Source organism: Ursus maritimus, unplaced genomic scaffold (assembly GCF_017311325.1).
Source record: "Ursus maritimus isolate PB19 unplaced genomic scaffold, ASM1731132v1 scaffold_15, whole genome shotgun sequence".
In the NCBI taxonomy this organism is placed as follows: Eukaryota; Metazoa; Chordata; class Mammalia; order Carnivora; family Ursidae; genus Ursus; species Ursus maritimus.
In genome coordinates this window covers 38,702,198-38,720,160 of record NW_024423897.1, presented here as the reverse complement: position 1 = coordinate 38,720,160, position 17,963 = coordinate 38,702,198, and the positions used below count along the sequence as shown (strand labels likewise).

The following is a 17,963-nucleotide window of genomic DNA, read 5'->3' as shown; positions in this document are numbered from 1 at the left end:
GTTTATGTAATTATTTGAGTCTATCTCCCCACCAATCTAAACTCTTTGAGGGCACATCCTTGCCTGTTTTTTTTGCTCACCATATATTCCCAGAATCCAATACAGACCACCTTGCACATGGTACATGTTCAAAAGATTCCCTTGACTAATTTAATTAGTAACAACTAAGTAGTGAGAGGTTTTAATACCACTTGAGCAGGGACCAGAGAAACATAAGGCTTAAGATATAATATCTATCTAGGCTTGGGCCGTTACTCTGGATGGCATCACCAAATGCTCTAATCATATGGTAAAGTACTGGAGAGAGAGTGCATTCCATTCAAGACTGTCATGCATGTGGCATTAATCCAGAAAGACCAGAAATTGTGAACCCTGTCCAGTAAGAACTGCAGGAGCGCAACAGCCGTGGATGAGGCTGGCGTCATCCCAGGAGCCTACAGCCAACTCAACTCATGTCTAGTGACAGCTGCCTCTGTGCTTTCGTAAATTGCCACCTGGTTTCAGAGAGGGGCCTGGACTTCCTCTTAACCCTGTACTCCTTCGGTCCCCCTATCCTTCAACTCTGACACTCCCTGCCCAGCTGCCTAACCAGCAAATGGTGCCCATCTTACTTCCGGAACAATGAAATATGGGATAAGAGTCCTTACTGACCCCAATTAACTATCTTGGTTCAATGTGTAGGGGAAAAAAAAGGTAGAAAAGTATGGTTCTTTAATAATCACACAAAACTGGTTCTCCCTGTTACACTGACAGACTTTTCCTGAACTCTGCAAGATTCTCGAGAACCAACTCATTTGAAAATGATGCAAATTTTCAACAAATGTGGCAGTTAAAAATGGACCAAATGCTTTGTGCAGCACCTCTTGCTGCTCCAAGTGTGGACATTTTGTGCCACGATGGCACAGAAGAATGCACAGACGGCTGCCAGCAGTCTCCACGTGTCCGCATTTTCAAAACTAGGGTATCCCAGTGGCCTGAATTCATTAGCACAGTGTCTGAGCAGAAATGGAGAACAGTTCTGTCACAGTGCTAGGACAGGAGTTTCGGGTTTTTTTGTTGTTAATTCCTTATTTCATCATTTACCCCAATGTTTTGGCTATTCTTTTTATTTGTTTTAATTTAAAAAGAGGATAAGGGCATGAATAACAAGTCTTCCAGTTTCCACACGTTCCACTCCACAGATCAAAAGGAGCTGCATCTGTTCCTGTCCCCACTGTGAATATCAACCATCCCCAGGACCGGCAGCTGCCCCCCCCACATCATCTAGTTCAGCAAGCTTACAGCCCGAGAAGACACCTCCCGGAACCTGTATTGCACAGCTGGCCTGGCATTCACAAGTTGTCACTGTGATCTCTTCTCAACCAGATTTCTGAGGAGTGGCCCAAAGCACCGGGCTCCAATGAGCCTGAGAAGCGAAACCCGTGAGTCAACACTCAGGCTGTGCCTGGTTACTCAGAGCTGCAAGGTGACCCATCTCTAGTATGTACCGATTCATTTCAACAAACAGCTCCCGAACATCCAAATACCAAATGCCAAGAATAAAAAGAGAAATAAGAATTGACTTCTGCCCTCACTAACCTCAGACAAATAAAAAGTAGTAACTGGAACACTGGGCGAACAGTGCAATAAATACCAGAAGCCGACAAAACATTGTATAAAGACTGCATCACCTCATGTCATCCTCACAACTCTGTTAACAGCTATCAGTAGTCTCATTTCACAGATGAGGAAAACGAGGCTGACCAAGGTTAGGTGAAGTGGGACCTGAGCCTCAGTTTGCCTGACCAGAATTGTATTCTTCATTACAACCTGCCTCTGCCTGCTGACCACATCCTTCTCCAGGACACTGCCTCCCACCCTTTCACATAGTCTTTCATTGACTGACCCATCACTTCTTATGCACCTGCTGTATCCCAGCACCATGAATCCAGGAGAGAACACAACACACTGCCTCTGTCTTCCCGGAGCACACAGGAGTCGACCACAGTACAAGCTGTAATAAAGACATGTGTGAGGTGCTGCGCCTGGAGAAGGAGAGGCCACAGGCCTAATGGGAACACAGCGGGAACATCTAACCACATTGAGAGAGGGTCAGAGAAGACTGCTACCCTCAGGAAGTGTCATTTATACTGAGACGTGGAAATTAGCAGAAATGAGTCCCAGGCCAAACAACCACTCTCCGGCTGCTCTTCTGCAAGTCTCCTCTTCAGGCAGGGTCCTCTTCCCTCCTCACGAGACCTGTGTTCCCTGGTCGAGCTCTCCCACTCACGGCACTTCCAGCAATGTAGAGGATGAGCCCCAAATGGCTCGTCACTCCAGATCTCTATTCAGAGCTCCAGGCCCAGGCGCCCAAACAGCCTCCTGGCCACCTGCACTGGAATGTTCCTAACATCCTCCAAATTCACATTTCAAAATCAGCTCATCACTCCCCTGCTCCCCACCAAACCTGTTCATCCTCCTCTGGGCTCTCACTTGATGGTCAGCCCCACCAGCAAACACCCAGAAGTCAGTCTTCCTTCCTCCCTCCCTTCCTTTCCTAAGTTTTTATTTCAATTCCAATTAGTTAACATGCAGTGTAATAATATTAGTTTCAGGTGCACAATACAGTGATTCTACACTTCCACACAACACCCAGTGTTCATCACAAGTGCCCTCCTTAATCCCCATTACCCATTTCACCCGCCCACCTCCCTTCACCCAGGAGTCATTCTTTACTACTCCCTGCCCCGCATGTCCTATCTGCTCGGCTTTATTAATAGCTCCAGAATCCGTGCACATCTGCCCATCCCCATTGCCACTCTTACTTTCGGCCACCATCACCTCTCACCTTGCACACTACCATGACCACAGCCACACTGCCACTATCTAGCCCCCAGAGCAACCACTGGGCCCGTCAATCCACTGTCCACACAGTTCAAGACCTCTGTGAAGCTCTCTCTCTGATCCACCCTCCCTCCTGTATCGCAACAATCTTTCACTTCGTCTGCCTCTCCAACCAGTGACATAAACTGGGGGCTGAGGCCACACCTGTATATATTTTTTTTAATTTTAATTTTTGTATTTAAATTCAATTATTTAACATATAGTGTATTACTAGTTTCAGAGGTAAAGTTCAGTGATTCATGAGTTCCATATAACACCCAGTGCTCATTACATCATGTGCCCTCCTTAATGCCCATCACCCAGTTACCCCACCCTATGCCCATCTCCCCTCCAGCAACCCTCAGTTTCCTATGATTAAGAGTCTCTTATGTTTTGTCTCCGTCTCTGATCTCGTCTTGTTTCATTTTTCCCTCCCTTCCCCCACGCTCCTCTGTTCTGTATTTTTTAGCCTCAGATAGTAATCTGTCAAAAAAGTCTACTGAAAGAATGCATATACAAAAATATACAAAGAGACAAATAATTCTTGATCCTGGTAATATTCTTTAATTCTAAGCAGAGTTCTTGGCAGATTTTTAAAAAACAGCTCTATGAAAAATACTACCTAGGTATATGATTAGTGCCAAGTACTACTGAACTCTCGTCGCACATCTCACTGGCTTTGTGAGACATAATCTAGCCCCATCAGTGGGGCAGGCGCATGCTCAAAGCCAGACTTTGAATCGGAAGCCCTGCCACTGAAGATACACCCTAGAAGCTAAATCAATATACCCATAGTTCAGTTCTAAGAAGCTAGAAATCAAGACAGGATTTGTTTCCTGGAGCTGATTCCCAGGGCTGTTGGTTCCCCGCTCCTGGCCAGAGGGCTTCACTCACTTTGGAGCCAGCCTGACTAGCAGGCTCATTCCCCTGTGAAAGCATGACCAGGTAACAGCTTTCCTGCTAACCACAGCTCCACTCCACTAACTATACACTGTCTTTGGCGTACAAACAACAATTACTCTGACAAGAAAACAGAAGCCAGGGAAGCAGACATGCAGTAAGAGGCAAACTGACGATCTCTGTCTGGACTCAAAGTAAGAGACCATAGACTGAGCCGTTCCGGTATCTGGTCTTTGAGGACTCTGCTATTTACTCATCATGCAAGTCAGTTCTCAGCCTTAAAAGTGTTCATTGCATACGGCTAGTTGGGAGCTCTCAAAAACATTTCAGACTAAGCATCTATTATCCATGGGGCGCCTGGGTGGCTCAGTCGCTTAAGCGTCTGCCTTTGGCTTAAGTCATGATCCCAGGGTCCTGGGATAGAGCCCCACGTGGGGCTCCCTGCTCAGCGGGGAGTCTGCTTCTCCCCCTGCTTGCGCTCTCTCACTTGTATTCTTTCTCAAATAAATAATAAATCTTAAAAAAAAAGCACATCTATTATCCACAAAAATATAGGTCTAACTTAAACACATAAATATATAAACTGTTGGAGATTTTAATATGTCCACTTTCATACACCCTGTGTAATGAGCCTGTAAAGTATTCTCATCCCCACTTTACAGATAAGGCCAATGAAGCTCCAAGAGGTTAAATCATGTGCCTGGGCTCATACAGCTAAACAGGTGATAAAGCCAGAACTTTTTCTCAGGAGTTTTCTCAACCTGAGAAAGTTTAAAACAAAAGTTCAGTACTTTTGGTTTTTACTTTGTTTTTGTAAAAGTTGTACTAAGACATAATTCAGGGGCACCTGGCTGGCTAGTCAGTAAAGCACTGGACTCTTGATCTCACGTTGGGCATAGAGCTTACTTTAAAAAACAAACAAACAAACACCAGAAAGACAAATTCATATACTTTACAGGTCACCTATTTAAAGTGCACAATTCGGGGGCGTCTGGGTCGCTCAGTTGTTAAGGGTCTGCCTTCGGCTCAGGGCGTGATCCCAGGGTCCTGGGATCAAGCCCTGCATTGGGCTCCCTGCTCCGCTGGGAGCCTGCTTCTTCCTTTCCCACTCTCCCTGTTTGTGCCCATTCTAAATCCTCTTTCCCATTTAAATTGCTTTTTTCCCTTATCCCAGATTTTTTTTTTTTTTTAAGGAAGAAAGTAACTGCTCACTAAGACTCAAATCCCTCAGTCTGGTTTGACAGCTCATCATTTATTGAATGGCAGTGAAAGTATTACTCATTCATGCTTCTTGACAAGAATCACTTTAACAGATGACTGTTGGGGCATAAAGACCAAGAACAGAGTCAGCAACCACACTAAAGGCCTACCACGGCTCTCCACCTCAACCATCCAAATCACTCTCCAGGAGAAATAAAAAAGGGCCTCGGAATGATGCTCCCACCAGCGACCTTCTGAGGCCCCCTTCTGGAATGGCCACAGTCTTCTCTGAAGCCACCTGACCACCACAAGGCCACGCTCAGCAGCACTACAGCCCTGCCCTCAAGGAATTTACAGTTCTGTTGGAGAAAGAAGACCCGCAGATGGGGAGCAATTATACATCAGTAGAGAACAGATGCTCAACTGCAGCAAACAAGAACCCAGAGCTACAGACAGTCTATACCATGTACAAAAAGAGAGGGAGAATGCCAGTTAGGAAAGACCAGCGAGCACACAGAGGCTAACATGGCTCTGGCCTTCTGAAGCGCTCCCTGGCCAGGTGCTTTTCCCACTATACTTCTCACTCACTTTTCTTTCTCTATTTGGGTTTCCTCCATGACTGCATGTAAAATAGCGGTTCTCAACAGGGGATGAGGGAAGAGATCATAGTCACCAGAAAAAAATGCAGATTCCTGCAGCAGGTGCCCACCTCCCCACACACACACCCTTACCTGCCCCTAAGACATATCTGAATCTCTAAAGCAGGACTTAGGACGGTGTATTTTGAAAAAGTTCCTCAAAGAAACACAGTGTTTAAAAAGAAAAGAATTTCCTTGTGCAAATTAGATTTTTTGGGTTTTTTTTAAAGGTTTATTTATTTGAGGGGCACCTATGTGGTTCAGTCAGTTAAGCCTTTGCCTTTGGCTCAGGTCAGATCCTGGGGTCCTGGCTTCTTCTTCTCCCTCAGCCCCCTGTTTGTGCTCTATCTCAAATGAATAAATAAAATCTTTAAAAAAAAAAAGATTTGAGAGAGAGAGCGCATATTCATGAGTGAAGGTGGGGCAGAGGGAGAGAGAATCTCAAGCAGACTCCATGATGCAGGGCTCCACTCAGGGCCCAACCCCACGACCCTGAGATCATGACCAGAGCCGAAACCAACAGTCCAACACTTAACCAACTGCACCACTCAGATGCCCCTTTGTGCAAACAGGTTTAAAAGCACTCAAATAAGCCAACTCTATGAATCAGAAACGAGAGCCAAAGAGCTAAAGGGGGCTCCCTCAAAGTCACAGAAATGAGCAGAGCCCTGGCTTCCCAAACGCAAGCTAACACTCTTTTAACAAACCAGAAGAGAGGAATCTGCAGTGAGTCCAGAAAAGGTGTTAAGATTTGGGGAGGAGGCAGGTGGACAGGAGAACTCTTACACAGGAAAATGACACACGAAGGCTGCATCCAGCAGGAACCTGGCTGTGGTGCGCAGGGTGACTCGAGTAGAGGGAAAGACCAGTTAAGCAGTTGTGGTCTGTGGTTCCTAGCACACGAGGACATGCTAGCAGGCAAGGCAGAATAAACAGAAATAAAGACAGGCAGGCAAAGAGGCCACCCCTAAGGGAATCCTAGAAACTGCGACTAGCTGGGGAACGAAGGGGCCATTGGCAGCAGCTGGGAAGGCTAACTTAAAAGGAAGAAAGCGTCGGGACGCCTGGGTAGCTCAGTCGGTTAAGCATCTGCCTTCGGCTCAGGTCACGATCCCAGGGTCCTGGATAGAGTCCCACACTGGGCTCCTTGCTCAGTGGGGAGCCTGCTTCTCCCACTGCCTGTTGCCCCCCCTGCTTATGCTTTATCTCTCTGACAAATAAAAAAAATCTTAGAAAGAGAAAGAAAGAAAGAAAGAAAGAAAAGAAAGAAAGAAAGAAAGAAAGAAAAAAAGAAAGAACGAACCGAGCTGAGAACCCGGGAAGAACAATGCTAGAAGGGAATGGAGGAAATCTTGCCACTATGGGGACATGCACTGGTGGGCCGAACAACACACATGCACACACACAGCTGCAGATTCTGGGGTAAAGAGTAATAACGACCACAATGAACATTTAATAAGTTTTTGCTACATGTTGGGGACTGTGTTAACAACTTCTCTGGATTGCCTCAAGACTAACAACAGGAGTGCCTGGGTGGCTCAGTCGATTAAGTGTCTGCCTTCAGCTTAGGTAATGATCCCGGGGTCCTGGGATCAAGCCCCAAGCAGGGACCCCTGCTTCTCCCTCTCCCTGCTGCTCTCCCTGCTTGTGCTTTCTCTGTCAAACAAATAAATAAAATCTTAAAAAAAAAAAAAAAAAAAAAAGACTAACAACAATCTTAGGAGCTAGATACTATTATTTTTATTGCCATTTCATAGATGAGAAACTGAGGCTCAGAGAAGTTAAACAGCCAGAACAAATCCATGCAGCAAGTAGCAGAGCTTGAATTCCAAAGCCATGCTCTTAACAAGCACATTACGTTGCAAGTAAAGAGGGCAGCACTGGAATGTGCACGAGTGCCGGAGAAAGGCAGCAGGTGGCAATTACAGGGTTGTCGGAATCTCATAATCTCAGCTAACTGAAGTGACTAACGGCAGCTGCAAAAACACATGGCGTTGCTGTCTGTGCACCAGCCACCCCCCACCACCACCCCAAACTGCTGTGTAAATACTAAGTCGGCTGAATAGCTGGCAAGGAGCTAAAAGCTTCAGAGCACGAGCTTCTCCATGGCCTTGGAGCAAGAGGAACCAGGGGCAAATGAGCAGGTGCCTGCAGCCTCACAAAGGGCCAGACTGACTTAACGGCAAAGCAGCAATCACAGAAAGCAGAAAACAATCCTGCATGTCCTAGCAGCACCCCCTTGGATCCTACTTTTCAGGACTTAGCTCACTTGCACCCCCCACCACGCCTTATATAAGGTTTGAGACAGATGCTCCAACCACCTGGTCCCAACATGCCTATGCGCCTTTCGAGCTGTTTCTGTTGCCTGCCCACTACCTCGTGCCCCTCCTCCTCACACTAGCACCCACTCTCACACTGCCCTTTCCAAGTCCTACACGGCCTTCAGATGATGCCAGATGCGGCCGCAGGTTGTGCAGTGGGCCTTCTGTGCACTCCTCCTCCATAAACAGGCAGCACCCACCTCTGTGCATTAGGGCCATCTGTTGACGTGCTGTCTAACTGAATGTGAGCCTCCTGAGAGCACAAACTGTTTTTTCGCATTCCTAATTCTAACACAGAGCAAATGGTAGGTCCACAATCAATACATCTCCCAATTCAAGCTACTATTAATAATAACAGCATCTAGCAGTTGTTGAGAATCCACTACATGTCAGGTCCTGAGCTGGGGCAACGTGGTTATCTCTTCTCATGTTCAAAACAAGCCTGCAAGGAAGATGGTCACCCACTGTTAGTTGAGGAAAAAAACTCTATGAGAGGTAAAATCACACTGGGAAGTAGCTCTTGAGAGATTAAAGCAAAAAAGGAATTCAATTTTATGTTTAGAGAAAAGGTAGGAACACAGTGAGATTTTTCATCCAAAAACTGGGCTCACTCCCTTTAAGGTACCCTCAGGAATTTTAAAACTCTCTTAGCAAGAAAAGCAAAAAGCCCAGCAGCTCAGGACCATCGTCTGAAATAGGGGGTGGCGATCTGTCATAGGGAAAGGTAGACTGGGGTATCTGGCTGGCTCAGTTGATAGAGCGTGTGACTCTTGATCTGGGGGTTGTGAGCTGGAGGCCCACGTTGGGTGTACAGATTACTTAAAAATAAAATCTTAAAAAAAGGGGGGGGTGGAGGTAAACTTCAAAATATTTCACCACCATGACCAGGGTTTCCATACACAAGTCCTGCTTTTCTTGTGGCTGAAGACCCTCCCTTCCCAAAAAGCAATCAACTGAGGGCTCAGATGCCACCTCCAAAGGCTGCCCCCTAGTCATGTCTATAGGGAATGATGAAGGACAGGGGCACAAGAGCAAAAAGTTATGATATTATTTTAGGAAAAGTATTTACATATGAAATTGAAACAGCATGGTCTTGCAAGTGCCTTTGAAATAGATAAAAAGTTACCAGTCCCAGAAGTAATTTGATTTTACTTACTCATATCTTAAGTAAATCAATGAACAGATATGATAAATGGACAAAACTGGCCTACGATAGAGTCATTAGAAATGAAGGACGATGCGGGTACCTAACTGGCTCAGTTGATAGAGCCTGCAACTCTTGATCTCAGGGTTGTGAGTTCAAGTCCCATGTTGGCAGCAGAGGTTACTTTAAAAAAAAAAAAAAAAAAGAGGGAAGAGGGAAAATGGGTCCACAGAATGAAACTAGCAAAATGTCAAAGGCCAAATGTTAACAATGAAAAAAGTCAACTAGTAAGTGTTCTCATTAGGTTGGAATTTTAAATATAATCAAATCATTCTCAAATGTATAAAGGAACAAAGAAAAGAGGAAAAGAAACTTTCAGAGATAGTGAAAAATACTCTAAGATAGAGTTACCACACAGTGAACTTTCCTGGCATGATACCATGGCAACAACCACAACAACTAAATACTCCACTTCGTTAATACCTTAGCTGGGAAAGATTTCTGTATTCTAAGATTAATGATTAAGCACTTTCTGAAACCATCCAAGTGGCCCTGACCCACAACTTCTGAAGCCTAAGCATGTGCCAGGTACTCTGCTAAGGATCTGCATAATCACATTTAATATGCATACATGTTCACATCTACCTATCAGATAATATTATTATTCTCATTTTCCAGGTAAAAATACAACCAAGGCTTAAAGGACCAGCCTCACTCACAGCCATGACCAGTGGTTGTTTGCTCTCCCTAGAGTTGTGGCCCTGGAGGGACGAAGAGGGGACTAAGGAAAGGAGGAGGCCCTGGGGTCCTTCCAGCTCTTGAGTAGCTTCACTCTACCCGAGTCCCTCTCCATTTTTACCTTCCCTCTTCATCCTCCCAGAGCAACAAAAGATTAGCAGTTATAAGAATTATTCCAGTTCAATTCTACCTCCCAACCTATCTCAAGAGGTTTATTTTAAATGATTCATTAAACTGCAAACCTACTGTTCTTGTTGACTCCTAAAAACACATCAGAAGTCACAAGCTTAACTTTTAAGACACTAAGGGTGGTTTCCTGCTGGAAAAACAACTCAAAGTGCATGCTCTCCTGGGATGGGTCAGCAGTACTACCTTCGAACATGACAACCACATGCAGGTTATACATCTTTACATATATTATGCTTGCAACCGTATGAGATACACGCACAGACAAAGCAAGAACATACTAAACAATGGAACTAATTGCTTTGGTTAAGGTAGCATAACTGATGGTAATTTTATTTTTCTAACTTCTGATGTTTATAACTTTGCTATATTGTCTTTTTTCTTAATATTGCCTTTATCATGGGGCGCCTGGGTGGCACAGCGGTTAAGCGTCTGCCTTCGGCTCAGGGCGTGATCCCGGCGTTATGGGATCGAGCCCCACATCAGGCTCCTCCGCTATGAGCCTGCTTCTTCCTCTCCCACTCCCCCTGCTTGTGTTCCCTCTCTCGCTAGCTGTCTCTACCTCTGTCAAATAAATAAATAAAATCTTTAAAAAAAAATATTGCCTTTATCATAAAAATAAGTATACATCTTTAAAGGTGATTAAAAAGAAGCTTTGGGGGCACCTGGGTGGCACAGCCGGGTGGGCGTTCAACTCTTGGTTTTGGCTTGCATTGTGATCTGGGGGTTGTGGGATCCAGCCCTGCATTGGGCTCCCCACTCAGCGGGGAGTCAACTTGGGTTTCTCTCTCCCTCTGCCCCTCCCCACCCACGCAGGCGCACTCTCTCTTTCTCTCTCTAAAATAAATAAATCAATCTTAAAAAGAAAAGTTTTGATTGGGGCGCCTGGGTGGCTCAGTTGGTTAAGCAACGGACTCTTGATTTTTGGCTCAGGTCATGATCTCAGGGTCGTGAGATCAAGTCTCGCTGGGCATGGAGCCTGCTTGGGATTCTCTCTCCCTCTCCCTTTACCCCCCCCCCCAAATAAAGAAAATTAGAAATAAAAAAAAAAATTTTAAAGCTTTGGCCCCTGAAAATCCAATTCTCACTAAAGAACACTGTCACACAGGGTGGTTTAAGTGGAAGTATTCCAAGAACATCAAACATCCTGTTGAAGGTGTTCAGTGAAAAATCTAGAACTTTAAATTTCTAAGTATGGGTTGTCCTCAGCCTAAAAATTTGATGGCAGCCCTAGTTTTAACATCAGAGAGGGAAGTAGGGTGCAGAAGAGCATTGGGTTCTAAGACAGAGGATGTTTGTATGGCAGCTGTTTGATCAGGCTGCAGGAAATGTCTCTTGACATAGCCTCATGACATCTTCTGATGCTCCATCTGCAGAAGTTGAGTGGTATTGGAGAGGATCCAGGGAGATGCCGCAGGAAGCACATGCAGGAGAGAAAAAGCAGAAGCTTTGGAGAGATCATCAGGCTAAAGCCAGAGCTAAGAAAGTGATCATTTTAGGAAGAACTTTTGATGTCCTTTGAATCACTGTCAATGACCTCTAAGCTCCAGGAGAAAATTCTGCCATCAAAAATTAGTTTGGAATGGAAAAAAGTTAGAGTCTTTAAAAAAGAAAAGTGATGGATCTAGAGTTTGCTTTTAAAGGTATTTTTTATTGCTAGGACTGAGCAAGGAAGTCTGTTTTAGGATAAGCCAATGTCTTCTAGTCATGGATCCATCTAAGTCATCAGAGTTAGTAGTCCAACACAGTAGTGTTCCACCAAAAAATCATCTCAATCATTTCATCTGCTTTGTAGCCCCAACATCTAAAATAGTGCCTGGTACTAGCAGGTGCTAAGTAAATATCTGCTGAATGAATTAGCTGTATCTCCAAGGGGCCCTATATCCACTCACAGTTACCTGGTAGAGAAGCTAACAAAAGCCAAGAAGCAAACTGCTACTAGAGACCACCAATGAGAAAGCACTTTAGCGTGTGAATGCCAGCCATGACTACAGGCATGTTTCACTAATAATACTACCTGCATTCATAAATGTAAGGATGGAAGAAAAGCCCTGGAGCGAGACTGCTCGAGTTTAAATCCTGGCACCACATCTTGCCAGCTGTGACCCCAAGCAAGGTACTAACTTCACTGGGTCTCTCCACATCTAAACACACAAAAGGAAGTAATAGTATCCACTGCATACGACAGTTGAAAGGATGAAATGAGATAAGCACAGTTCTTGGGACACAGAAGTGCCTAATAAATATTAGTAATTATTCACTGTACTATTTTGATAAATACCTCCAGCTATTATCTCTTGAAAAAACACAAGATCATAGATCGGTTCACTTCTTTCCATGACAAGATATGGCCTTAAATGAAAATTAGGCAATCAAACACATTCTTTTCCCTGAGGGATAAATGAAAAGAAAAAAATGGTTCTTAATCTGGATTTTTGTTTTGACCCTTCCTCAATCTTCTTTTCTCTTCTTGCTTTTCCTTCCCACGTCTACATAAAAACCTTTCCTAAGCTCCTGTGGGTCTGGCTTAGCCACAGGCACTGCTAGCTCCAGGAGACAGTTCTTATCTCTGGACTGCAATACTTCTGTGGTGCTGGGCAGGACATTTAACCTTGCCGGGCCTCATTTCCATATCTGCATTACAGAGGAAGAGTACAGTGGTGGAAAAGATTATCTTTAAATTCTCTCCCAAATCTAAAAATCTACAAATATGGGGCGCCTGGCTGGCTCCCTTGGTAGAGCATGCGACTCTTGATCTCGAGCTCGAACCCCACATTGGGTGTAGAGATTATAAATAAACTTAAAAAAAAAAAAATCATGGGGACCTGGGTGGCTCAGCCAGTTAAGTGCTGACTCTTGATTTCAGCATGGGTCATGATCTTGAGGTCCTGAGATCAAGCCCCATGTCAGGCTCCACCTGGGCGTGCAGTCTTCTTGAGATTCTCTCTCCCTCTGCCCAGCGCCCCATTCTCTCACTTGCATGCACGCACTCCCTCTTTCTCTCAAAATAAATAAAATCCTTTCAAAAAAAAAAAAAATTACACTGCTTTCTTTGGCTCTTTGTGCTATCTAACACCTCCCCATCACAGTGTGTGTTTCTGTTGTGGAAAACGGGTCTAATTTAAAATGACACTATAGATTAACAACAGACATGGAAAGACATTTACAATATAGATTTCCGGTGAAAAGGCAGATTACAAAATAATATGAGCAATATTAAAACCATTTTAGAAAAAATATGCATACACCTATACACGTCTGACGGGGTACACTGAGTTGCTTGTAATTTTTCTTTAAAAAATTCTTTGCAAATCTATATTTTCTTATTTTTCTACAATGAACACTTATAGCTTCTGAAATAATAATTCAAACAGGTGTTTTATTTAGCAAGAAAAATGGATCTGGCTTCCCAACTATTCCTTGAAGGGGCACCCAGTGGTTCGCTTGCACAGAGGCACAATGTCCGTTGCACTGTTTGCCTGGGACTAAGCTGGGGTGGTGATGCTGAGATGTTTCTAGGTACCAGCCATCTGGTACCACCAAGAATGATCCAGCTCTCTCCCTCCCATTCACTTCAATTTCCAGAGCCACTGGCTTCTCCCTTACAAGCTCTACTGATTTGTAACCCTCTGGACAGAGTTCACAAAACATGACCCAAGGTCCTAAACTACAGTTCAGGATTTTAACGTTCACATTCACTGACTCAGAATCAAGGACAGACGTCAATCCTCTCTAATCCCCCCAAAAAATAAGCTATCATATTTAAAAGCATCGTCTTCAACTAGTTTATCCAGTAGAGCACTACTGTTTTTAACACAAAGTAATGACCCTTGACAGACTCTGGCAGACTGAAGAAACCCACTGCTGAGCCTTCCAAGATCTGACTGGCCAAGAACAAGCTCATCACCAGGCACAGGTATCACTACATCATACAGCATGAAGACTGTTCTGGCACCTCAGTGACCCAGCAGAGAGGTGCCTGTGAAACCTGCGATTTCCCAGCTAACAAAAGCAAAGCGCATACAGAGAAGTGATAGGAAGACAAAACACCAAATGCAGTAAAGATGAAAGCAATATGAAGGAAAGGAGTAGAAACAGAATGACAGTCCAGAAAAGTGTTCTGAGGGACTCCTCCTCCTGAATGAGCCAAGAGATTACCAGACCCGGTATTCTCAGAGGTACATAAGCTACGCCTCAAAGCTGCTCATGTCAATTTCCAATAATATGATATCTAGCAAAAGTTATACACTTAAAAACAAATTGCTTTCTCACCCCCTCATACCTTATCTTTTAAAAACTGTAAGCAATTTAGGTCAGAGCCCTTCCCTCCCTTATAAAATATTTTTAGAGACAGATTACAACAAAGAAACAGTGTCTACACAGCACTATTTCATCGAAAGAAAACAAAAACTGCCAACTATAGGGATCCGAAAAATGTCACCATTTTGGGACTGAACCACTCCCCTTCCCTAATTATCCCTCAAAGGAAATGTATCAGGCACTGTGGGTAAAGAGGGAAAACATGTCTAATTACAACATGTGCACTTGGTAGATGAAAAATCTGAACATTCTTGAACTCTGGCCACATTTCAGAAGCCTTTCCATTTGTAGTTTAATCTCACTGAACAGGAAAGGTTAAAGATCAGTTGTATTTCAGCAAGGGCTCAATCAAAAAAGACACAAAGAGAAACCGACATTACTTTCCCCCAATACAAGGGAAGACTGTTGAAAATTCAAGATGACCCTGACTCCTTATCAAGCATCTAAGGAGGAAGTGGGTTTTTATTTTCAAATTAGGACTAAAAATAAAACCCATTTCACGAGTATTCTCAACTAGAGAAAACACATACACTGAATTTGAAGATGCATGCATAAAGGCTTCAGGCCTCAGGTGGTCTTACAGAAGCAGTCCCTGACCAAGACGTCTCCTCCACAGCCCACCTACTTTGCTGTAAGGGGTGGGAAGACAGCTGAAGACGATGAGTTTTATAGTGCTCCTGCACACTGCTGCTTAAAGTACTGGGGAGAGGGGCAGGAAAAACCTTCAGGAATCCAAAGTAAGAATGCATCTCATTAGGCAGCTGGATTGGGAACTATTGCTCAAGAAGTCCTCAGCATGGCCTACAAGCTATAACCTCTCTAACCTGGTTTCCTATGATTCTTCCCCTTACCTACTTGGCTTCTTCAGGGCTGACTTCCTTGATGCGCCTCCAACGCTCCAGACTTCCCTCTACCAGCACTACTCTTTCCTCAGACCCAAATATCCTTCAGGTCTGCTCAAGTGCCACTGTGGCAAGGAGGAAAATGGTGACTTTCCTCTTCCCCTGATACTTATCACCTTCTAATATAACCATGTAATTTACTTATATTTATTTTACTTATTGTTTACTCCGTTCTCCGTCAAATACGCGCCAGAAGAGCAGGGATCTTTGTTTTGTTCACTGATGTATATATATCCAAAGAGTTCAGAACAGTGTAGGAGCTCAAAAAAATATTTTATGAATGAATGAACTTGACCGTAAAACTCCAGGAGGAAAGCAAGAAGGGGTGAAATGAAAGGGGGAAGAAATGACAGAGGGGAATTCTCAAGGGAGAGAGCTGCACTGCTTGCTGATGGGAGGCGGTGCACGGTATCCAGCCAGCTGCATCAAATAGCACTGTTAGAAGCAGGCAGCCGAGACACGCGAGCTCTGAAGACTCAACTGAGAAATTCCAAGGGCAGGGCAGACCCACCCAGGCGGCGGGCTCTGGGCAGGTCCCCACGGGGGCCCGGAACGCGCAGCCCTTTCCCTCCCGCGGTACCCAGGGCCCCAGCTCCACGCCAAGATAGGCAGGCGCGGCCCGGGCCGCAGCACCTTCCCGGCTCGGGCCCCTTCACCTGGTCGCCGGCGACTGGGCCCGGCGCTCGGGCACCTGCCTGCCCGCGCCGGAGGTCCCCACCTCAGCCCGCGCGAGATCCCAGAGAGCCTCCGAGGGCCTCACCCCGCCCGGCTCCCCTCCCGCACACGCACAGGAAGCGCCCGCGGCCCTCCCCGCAGCGGGGAGGGGGCTCCCGGCGCCCCTCGCCCCGGCAGCTCCAGCCCGACGCCCCGCCAGCGCGGCGCCCCCTCACCTCAGGGCGCACGTACGACACGAAGGAGGGCTTGGGCGCCTTGGTGCCGCCGCCACCGCCGACTACCCCTTTCCCCAGCATACCGCCGCCCTAGGAAGCAGCGACGCGCGGGAGCAGAGACGGCCGCTTGGAATCGGCAGCGGCGGCGGCCACCGGCACTGGCGGCTGGGGCTCCGCCCATCCCCAGGGCCGCGGCGGCCGCGGCGACGCCCGCATCCGGCTCCGCCGCTGACACCGCCCGCCCCGCCCACTCCGCGCGCGGGCCCAGGGAGTCGGGAGCCCGCGGCCGAGACCACGCCCCCTCCGCTGGCGACAGGCGGGTCCGACGGCAGAGATTTGCCTTCGGAGATAGGCTCCACTCCGGCAAAGCCCGCCTCATCCGTTCTCTGATTGGGCAGGAGGCGCTGACGGCCTAGAACCACGCCAAGCTACTTCTTGAATGAACCTAGAAAGATGTTTCATCTGACCAATCCAGAGAGCGTTCTTTCCGGACTCCCCGGCTATTGGATAGCAAGAATGTCGCTGTCGTCCAACGATGCTAGGGTCACTAAGTTGTGAACATTGGTTTGTTGCGGTGGTTTTCTTGCTGTTGTGGTTTAAAACTTTCGAAAGTGTGGTGTATCCAAATCTGCCGTATGAGTTCCAGATCCACATCGATAACGTCTAGGTTTATTACTTTAAATGTAGGCAAAGATGAGACAAATCATTGTTAACAGGGACTTAGGAATAGGTTTGAATGATCATAAAAGACCCGTCGACCTCATTTTTCCACTATTTTTTTTTGTTTCTTTGTGTTCTGACAGAAGAGTAAAAGCCCTTAAGAGACTTATTGTATCCACTTTCCTAAGTTACCGATAAAATCCTCATTTTTAGTGAAAATTGCAAAGAAAATTCATTTTCACATTTGGTGCCAAGCATTGTGTTAGACACAAGTGAATAAGAAAGGACCTGACTCTCAAGGTGAGTCTAGTGTAAAAAACGAATAAATATTTGCAGTGAATTTTTTCACTGTCAGGCACTGTGACTAATGCTTTTTACCTTCTTCATCTCCATGAGCGTCGCTCCCAAAGCCACTCCAAATAAACATAAAATCCAAGGGAAAACGAATGTGCTTATTTTTGCAAACGTAGTTTCAGGGCAAGTCCTGTAGCCGCATTTCCAGTTAGATTGCCCTCGTCAAGCCTATCCAGTATGGCGGCCCTGGAGCCACAGTTGAGTAGCATTATCCCGGTTTTCAGGTGAGACAATAGATGCAAGTAATTTGCCCGGGTCTCACAACTAGTCACTAAGAGAGCTAGGATTCCAACCCAGGTTTGTCTGATTCCAATGCCCCAATTCCTAACATTGTGATTATGCAAATTAGGAAGGAGCGCAATTGAAAGGGGCCAATTCTATTTGAGAAGACCAAGTCGGTCTTCATAAAGAAAGACACTCTTCAGGGAGGTGTTGAGGAACAAAGTTATTTGTTCAGACTAAAATATCACTTTCTTTCACAGCAGTTTTTACTTTCAAAGTGACATGACAGGGCAAATTTTTACTTTCTTACTTTTCAAAGGACTTTGAATTTCCATGGTTTTCCACCATAGTATGTTACCTTGGGTATCTATGGCCAGGGTTGGCTTCTTGGACATGCAACTAGTGCCGTCAGTCACACTGGGCTGGCACTTAGAAGTGTTTGAGGTTTAATGCTCTGCAGTTGCAACCTTGAAATTCTCAATCATTTTATCTTGAATTTATGTTTTTTTAAGTGAAGTTTGATGGGCCGATGGAGCAAGCCCAGGGGTCTTGCAGCCTCATTTCCTACACAGTCCTGCCTCCCGTCCTCTCCCCACTTCTTCCCTTGTGCCCACTCCCCTGATACC

At 45.6% G+C, this 17,963-nt stretch overlaps 1 protein-coding gene across 2 annotated transcripts in view; it reads right to left on the bottom strand.

Moving 5' to 3' along the window:
• MTMR12 (myotubularin related protein 12) overlaps positions 1 to 16,326 on the bottom strand; it is a 65,868-nt gene extending 49,542 nt beyond the window's left edge. The window contains exon 1 of one of the 2 annotated variants that reach the window (XM_040630516.1): positions 16,102 to 16,326. In XM_040630516.1, coding sequence (XP_040486450.1) covers positions 16,102 to 16,182 — 81 coding nt within the window. In that variant the 5' untranslated portion in view covers positions 16,183 to 16,326. The remainder of the gene's footprint in view (positions 1 to 16,101) is intronic. The other variant, XM_040630517.1, reaches the window with a different exon arrangement.
• Positions 16,327 to 17,963: the final 1,637 nt, after the last annotated feature.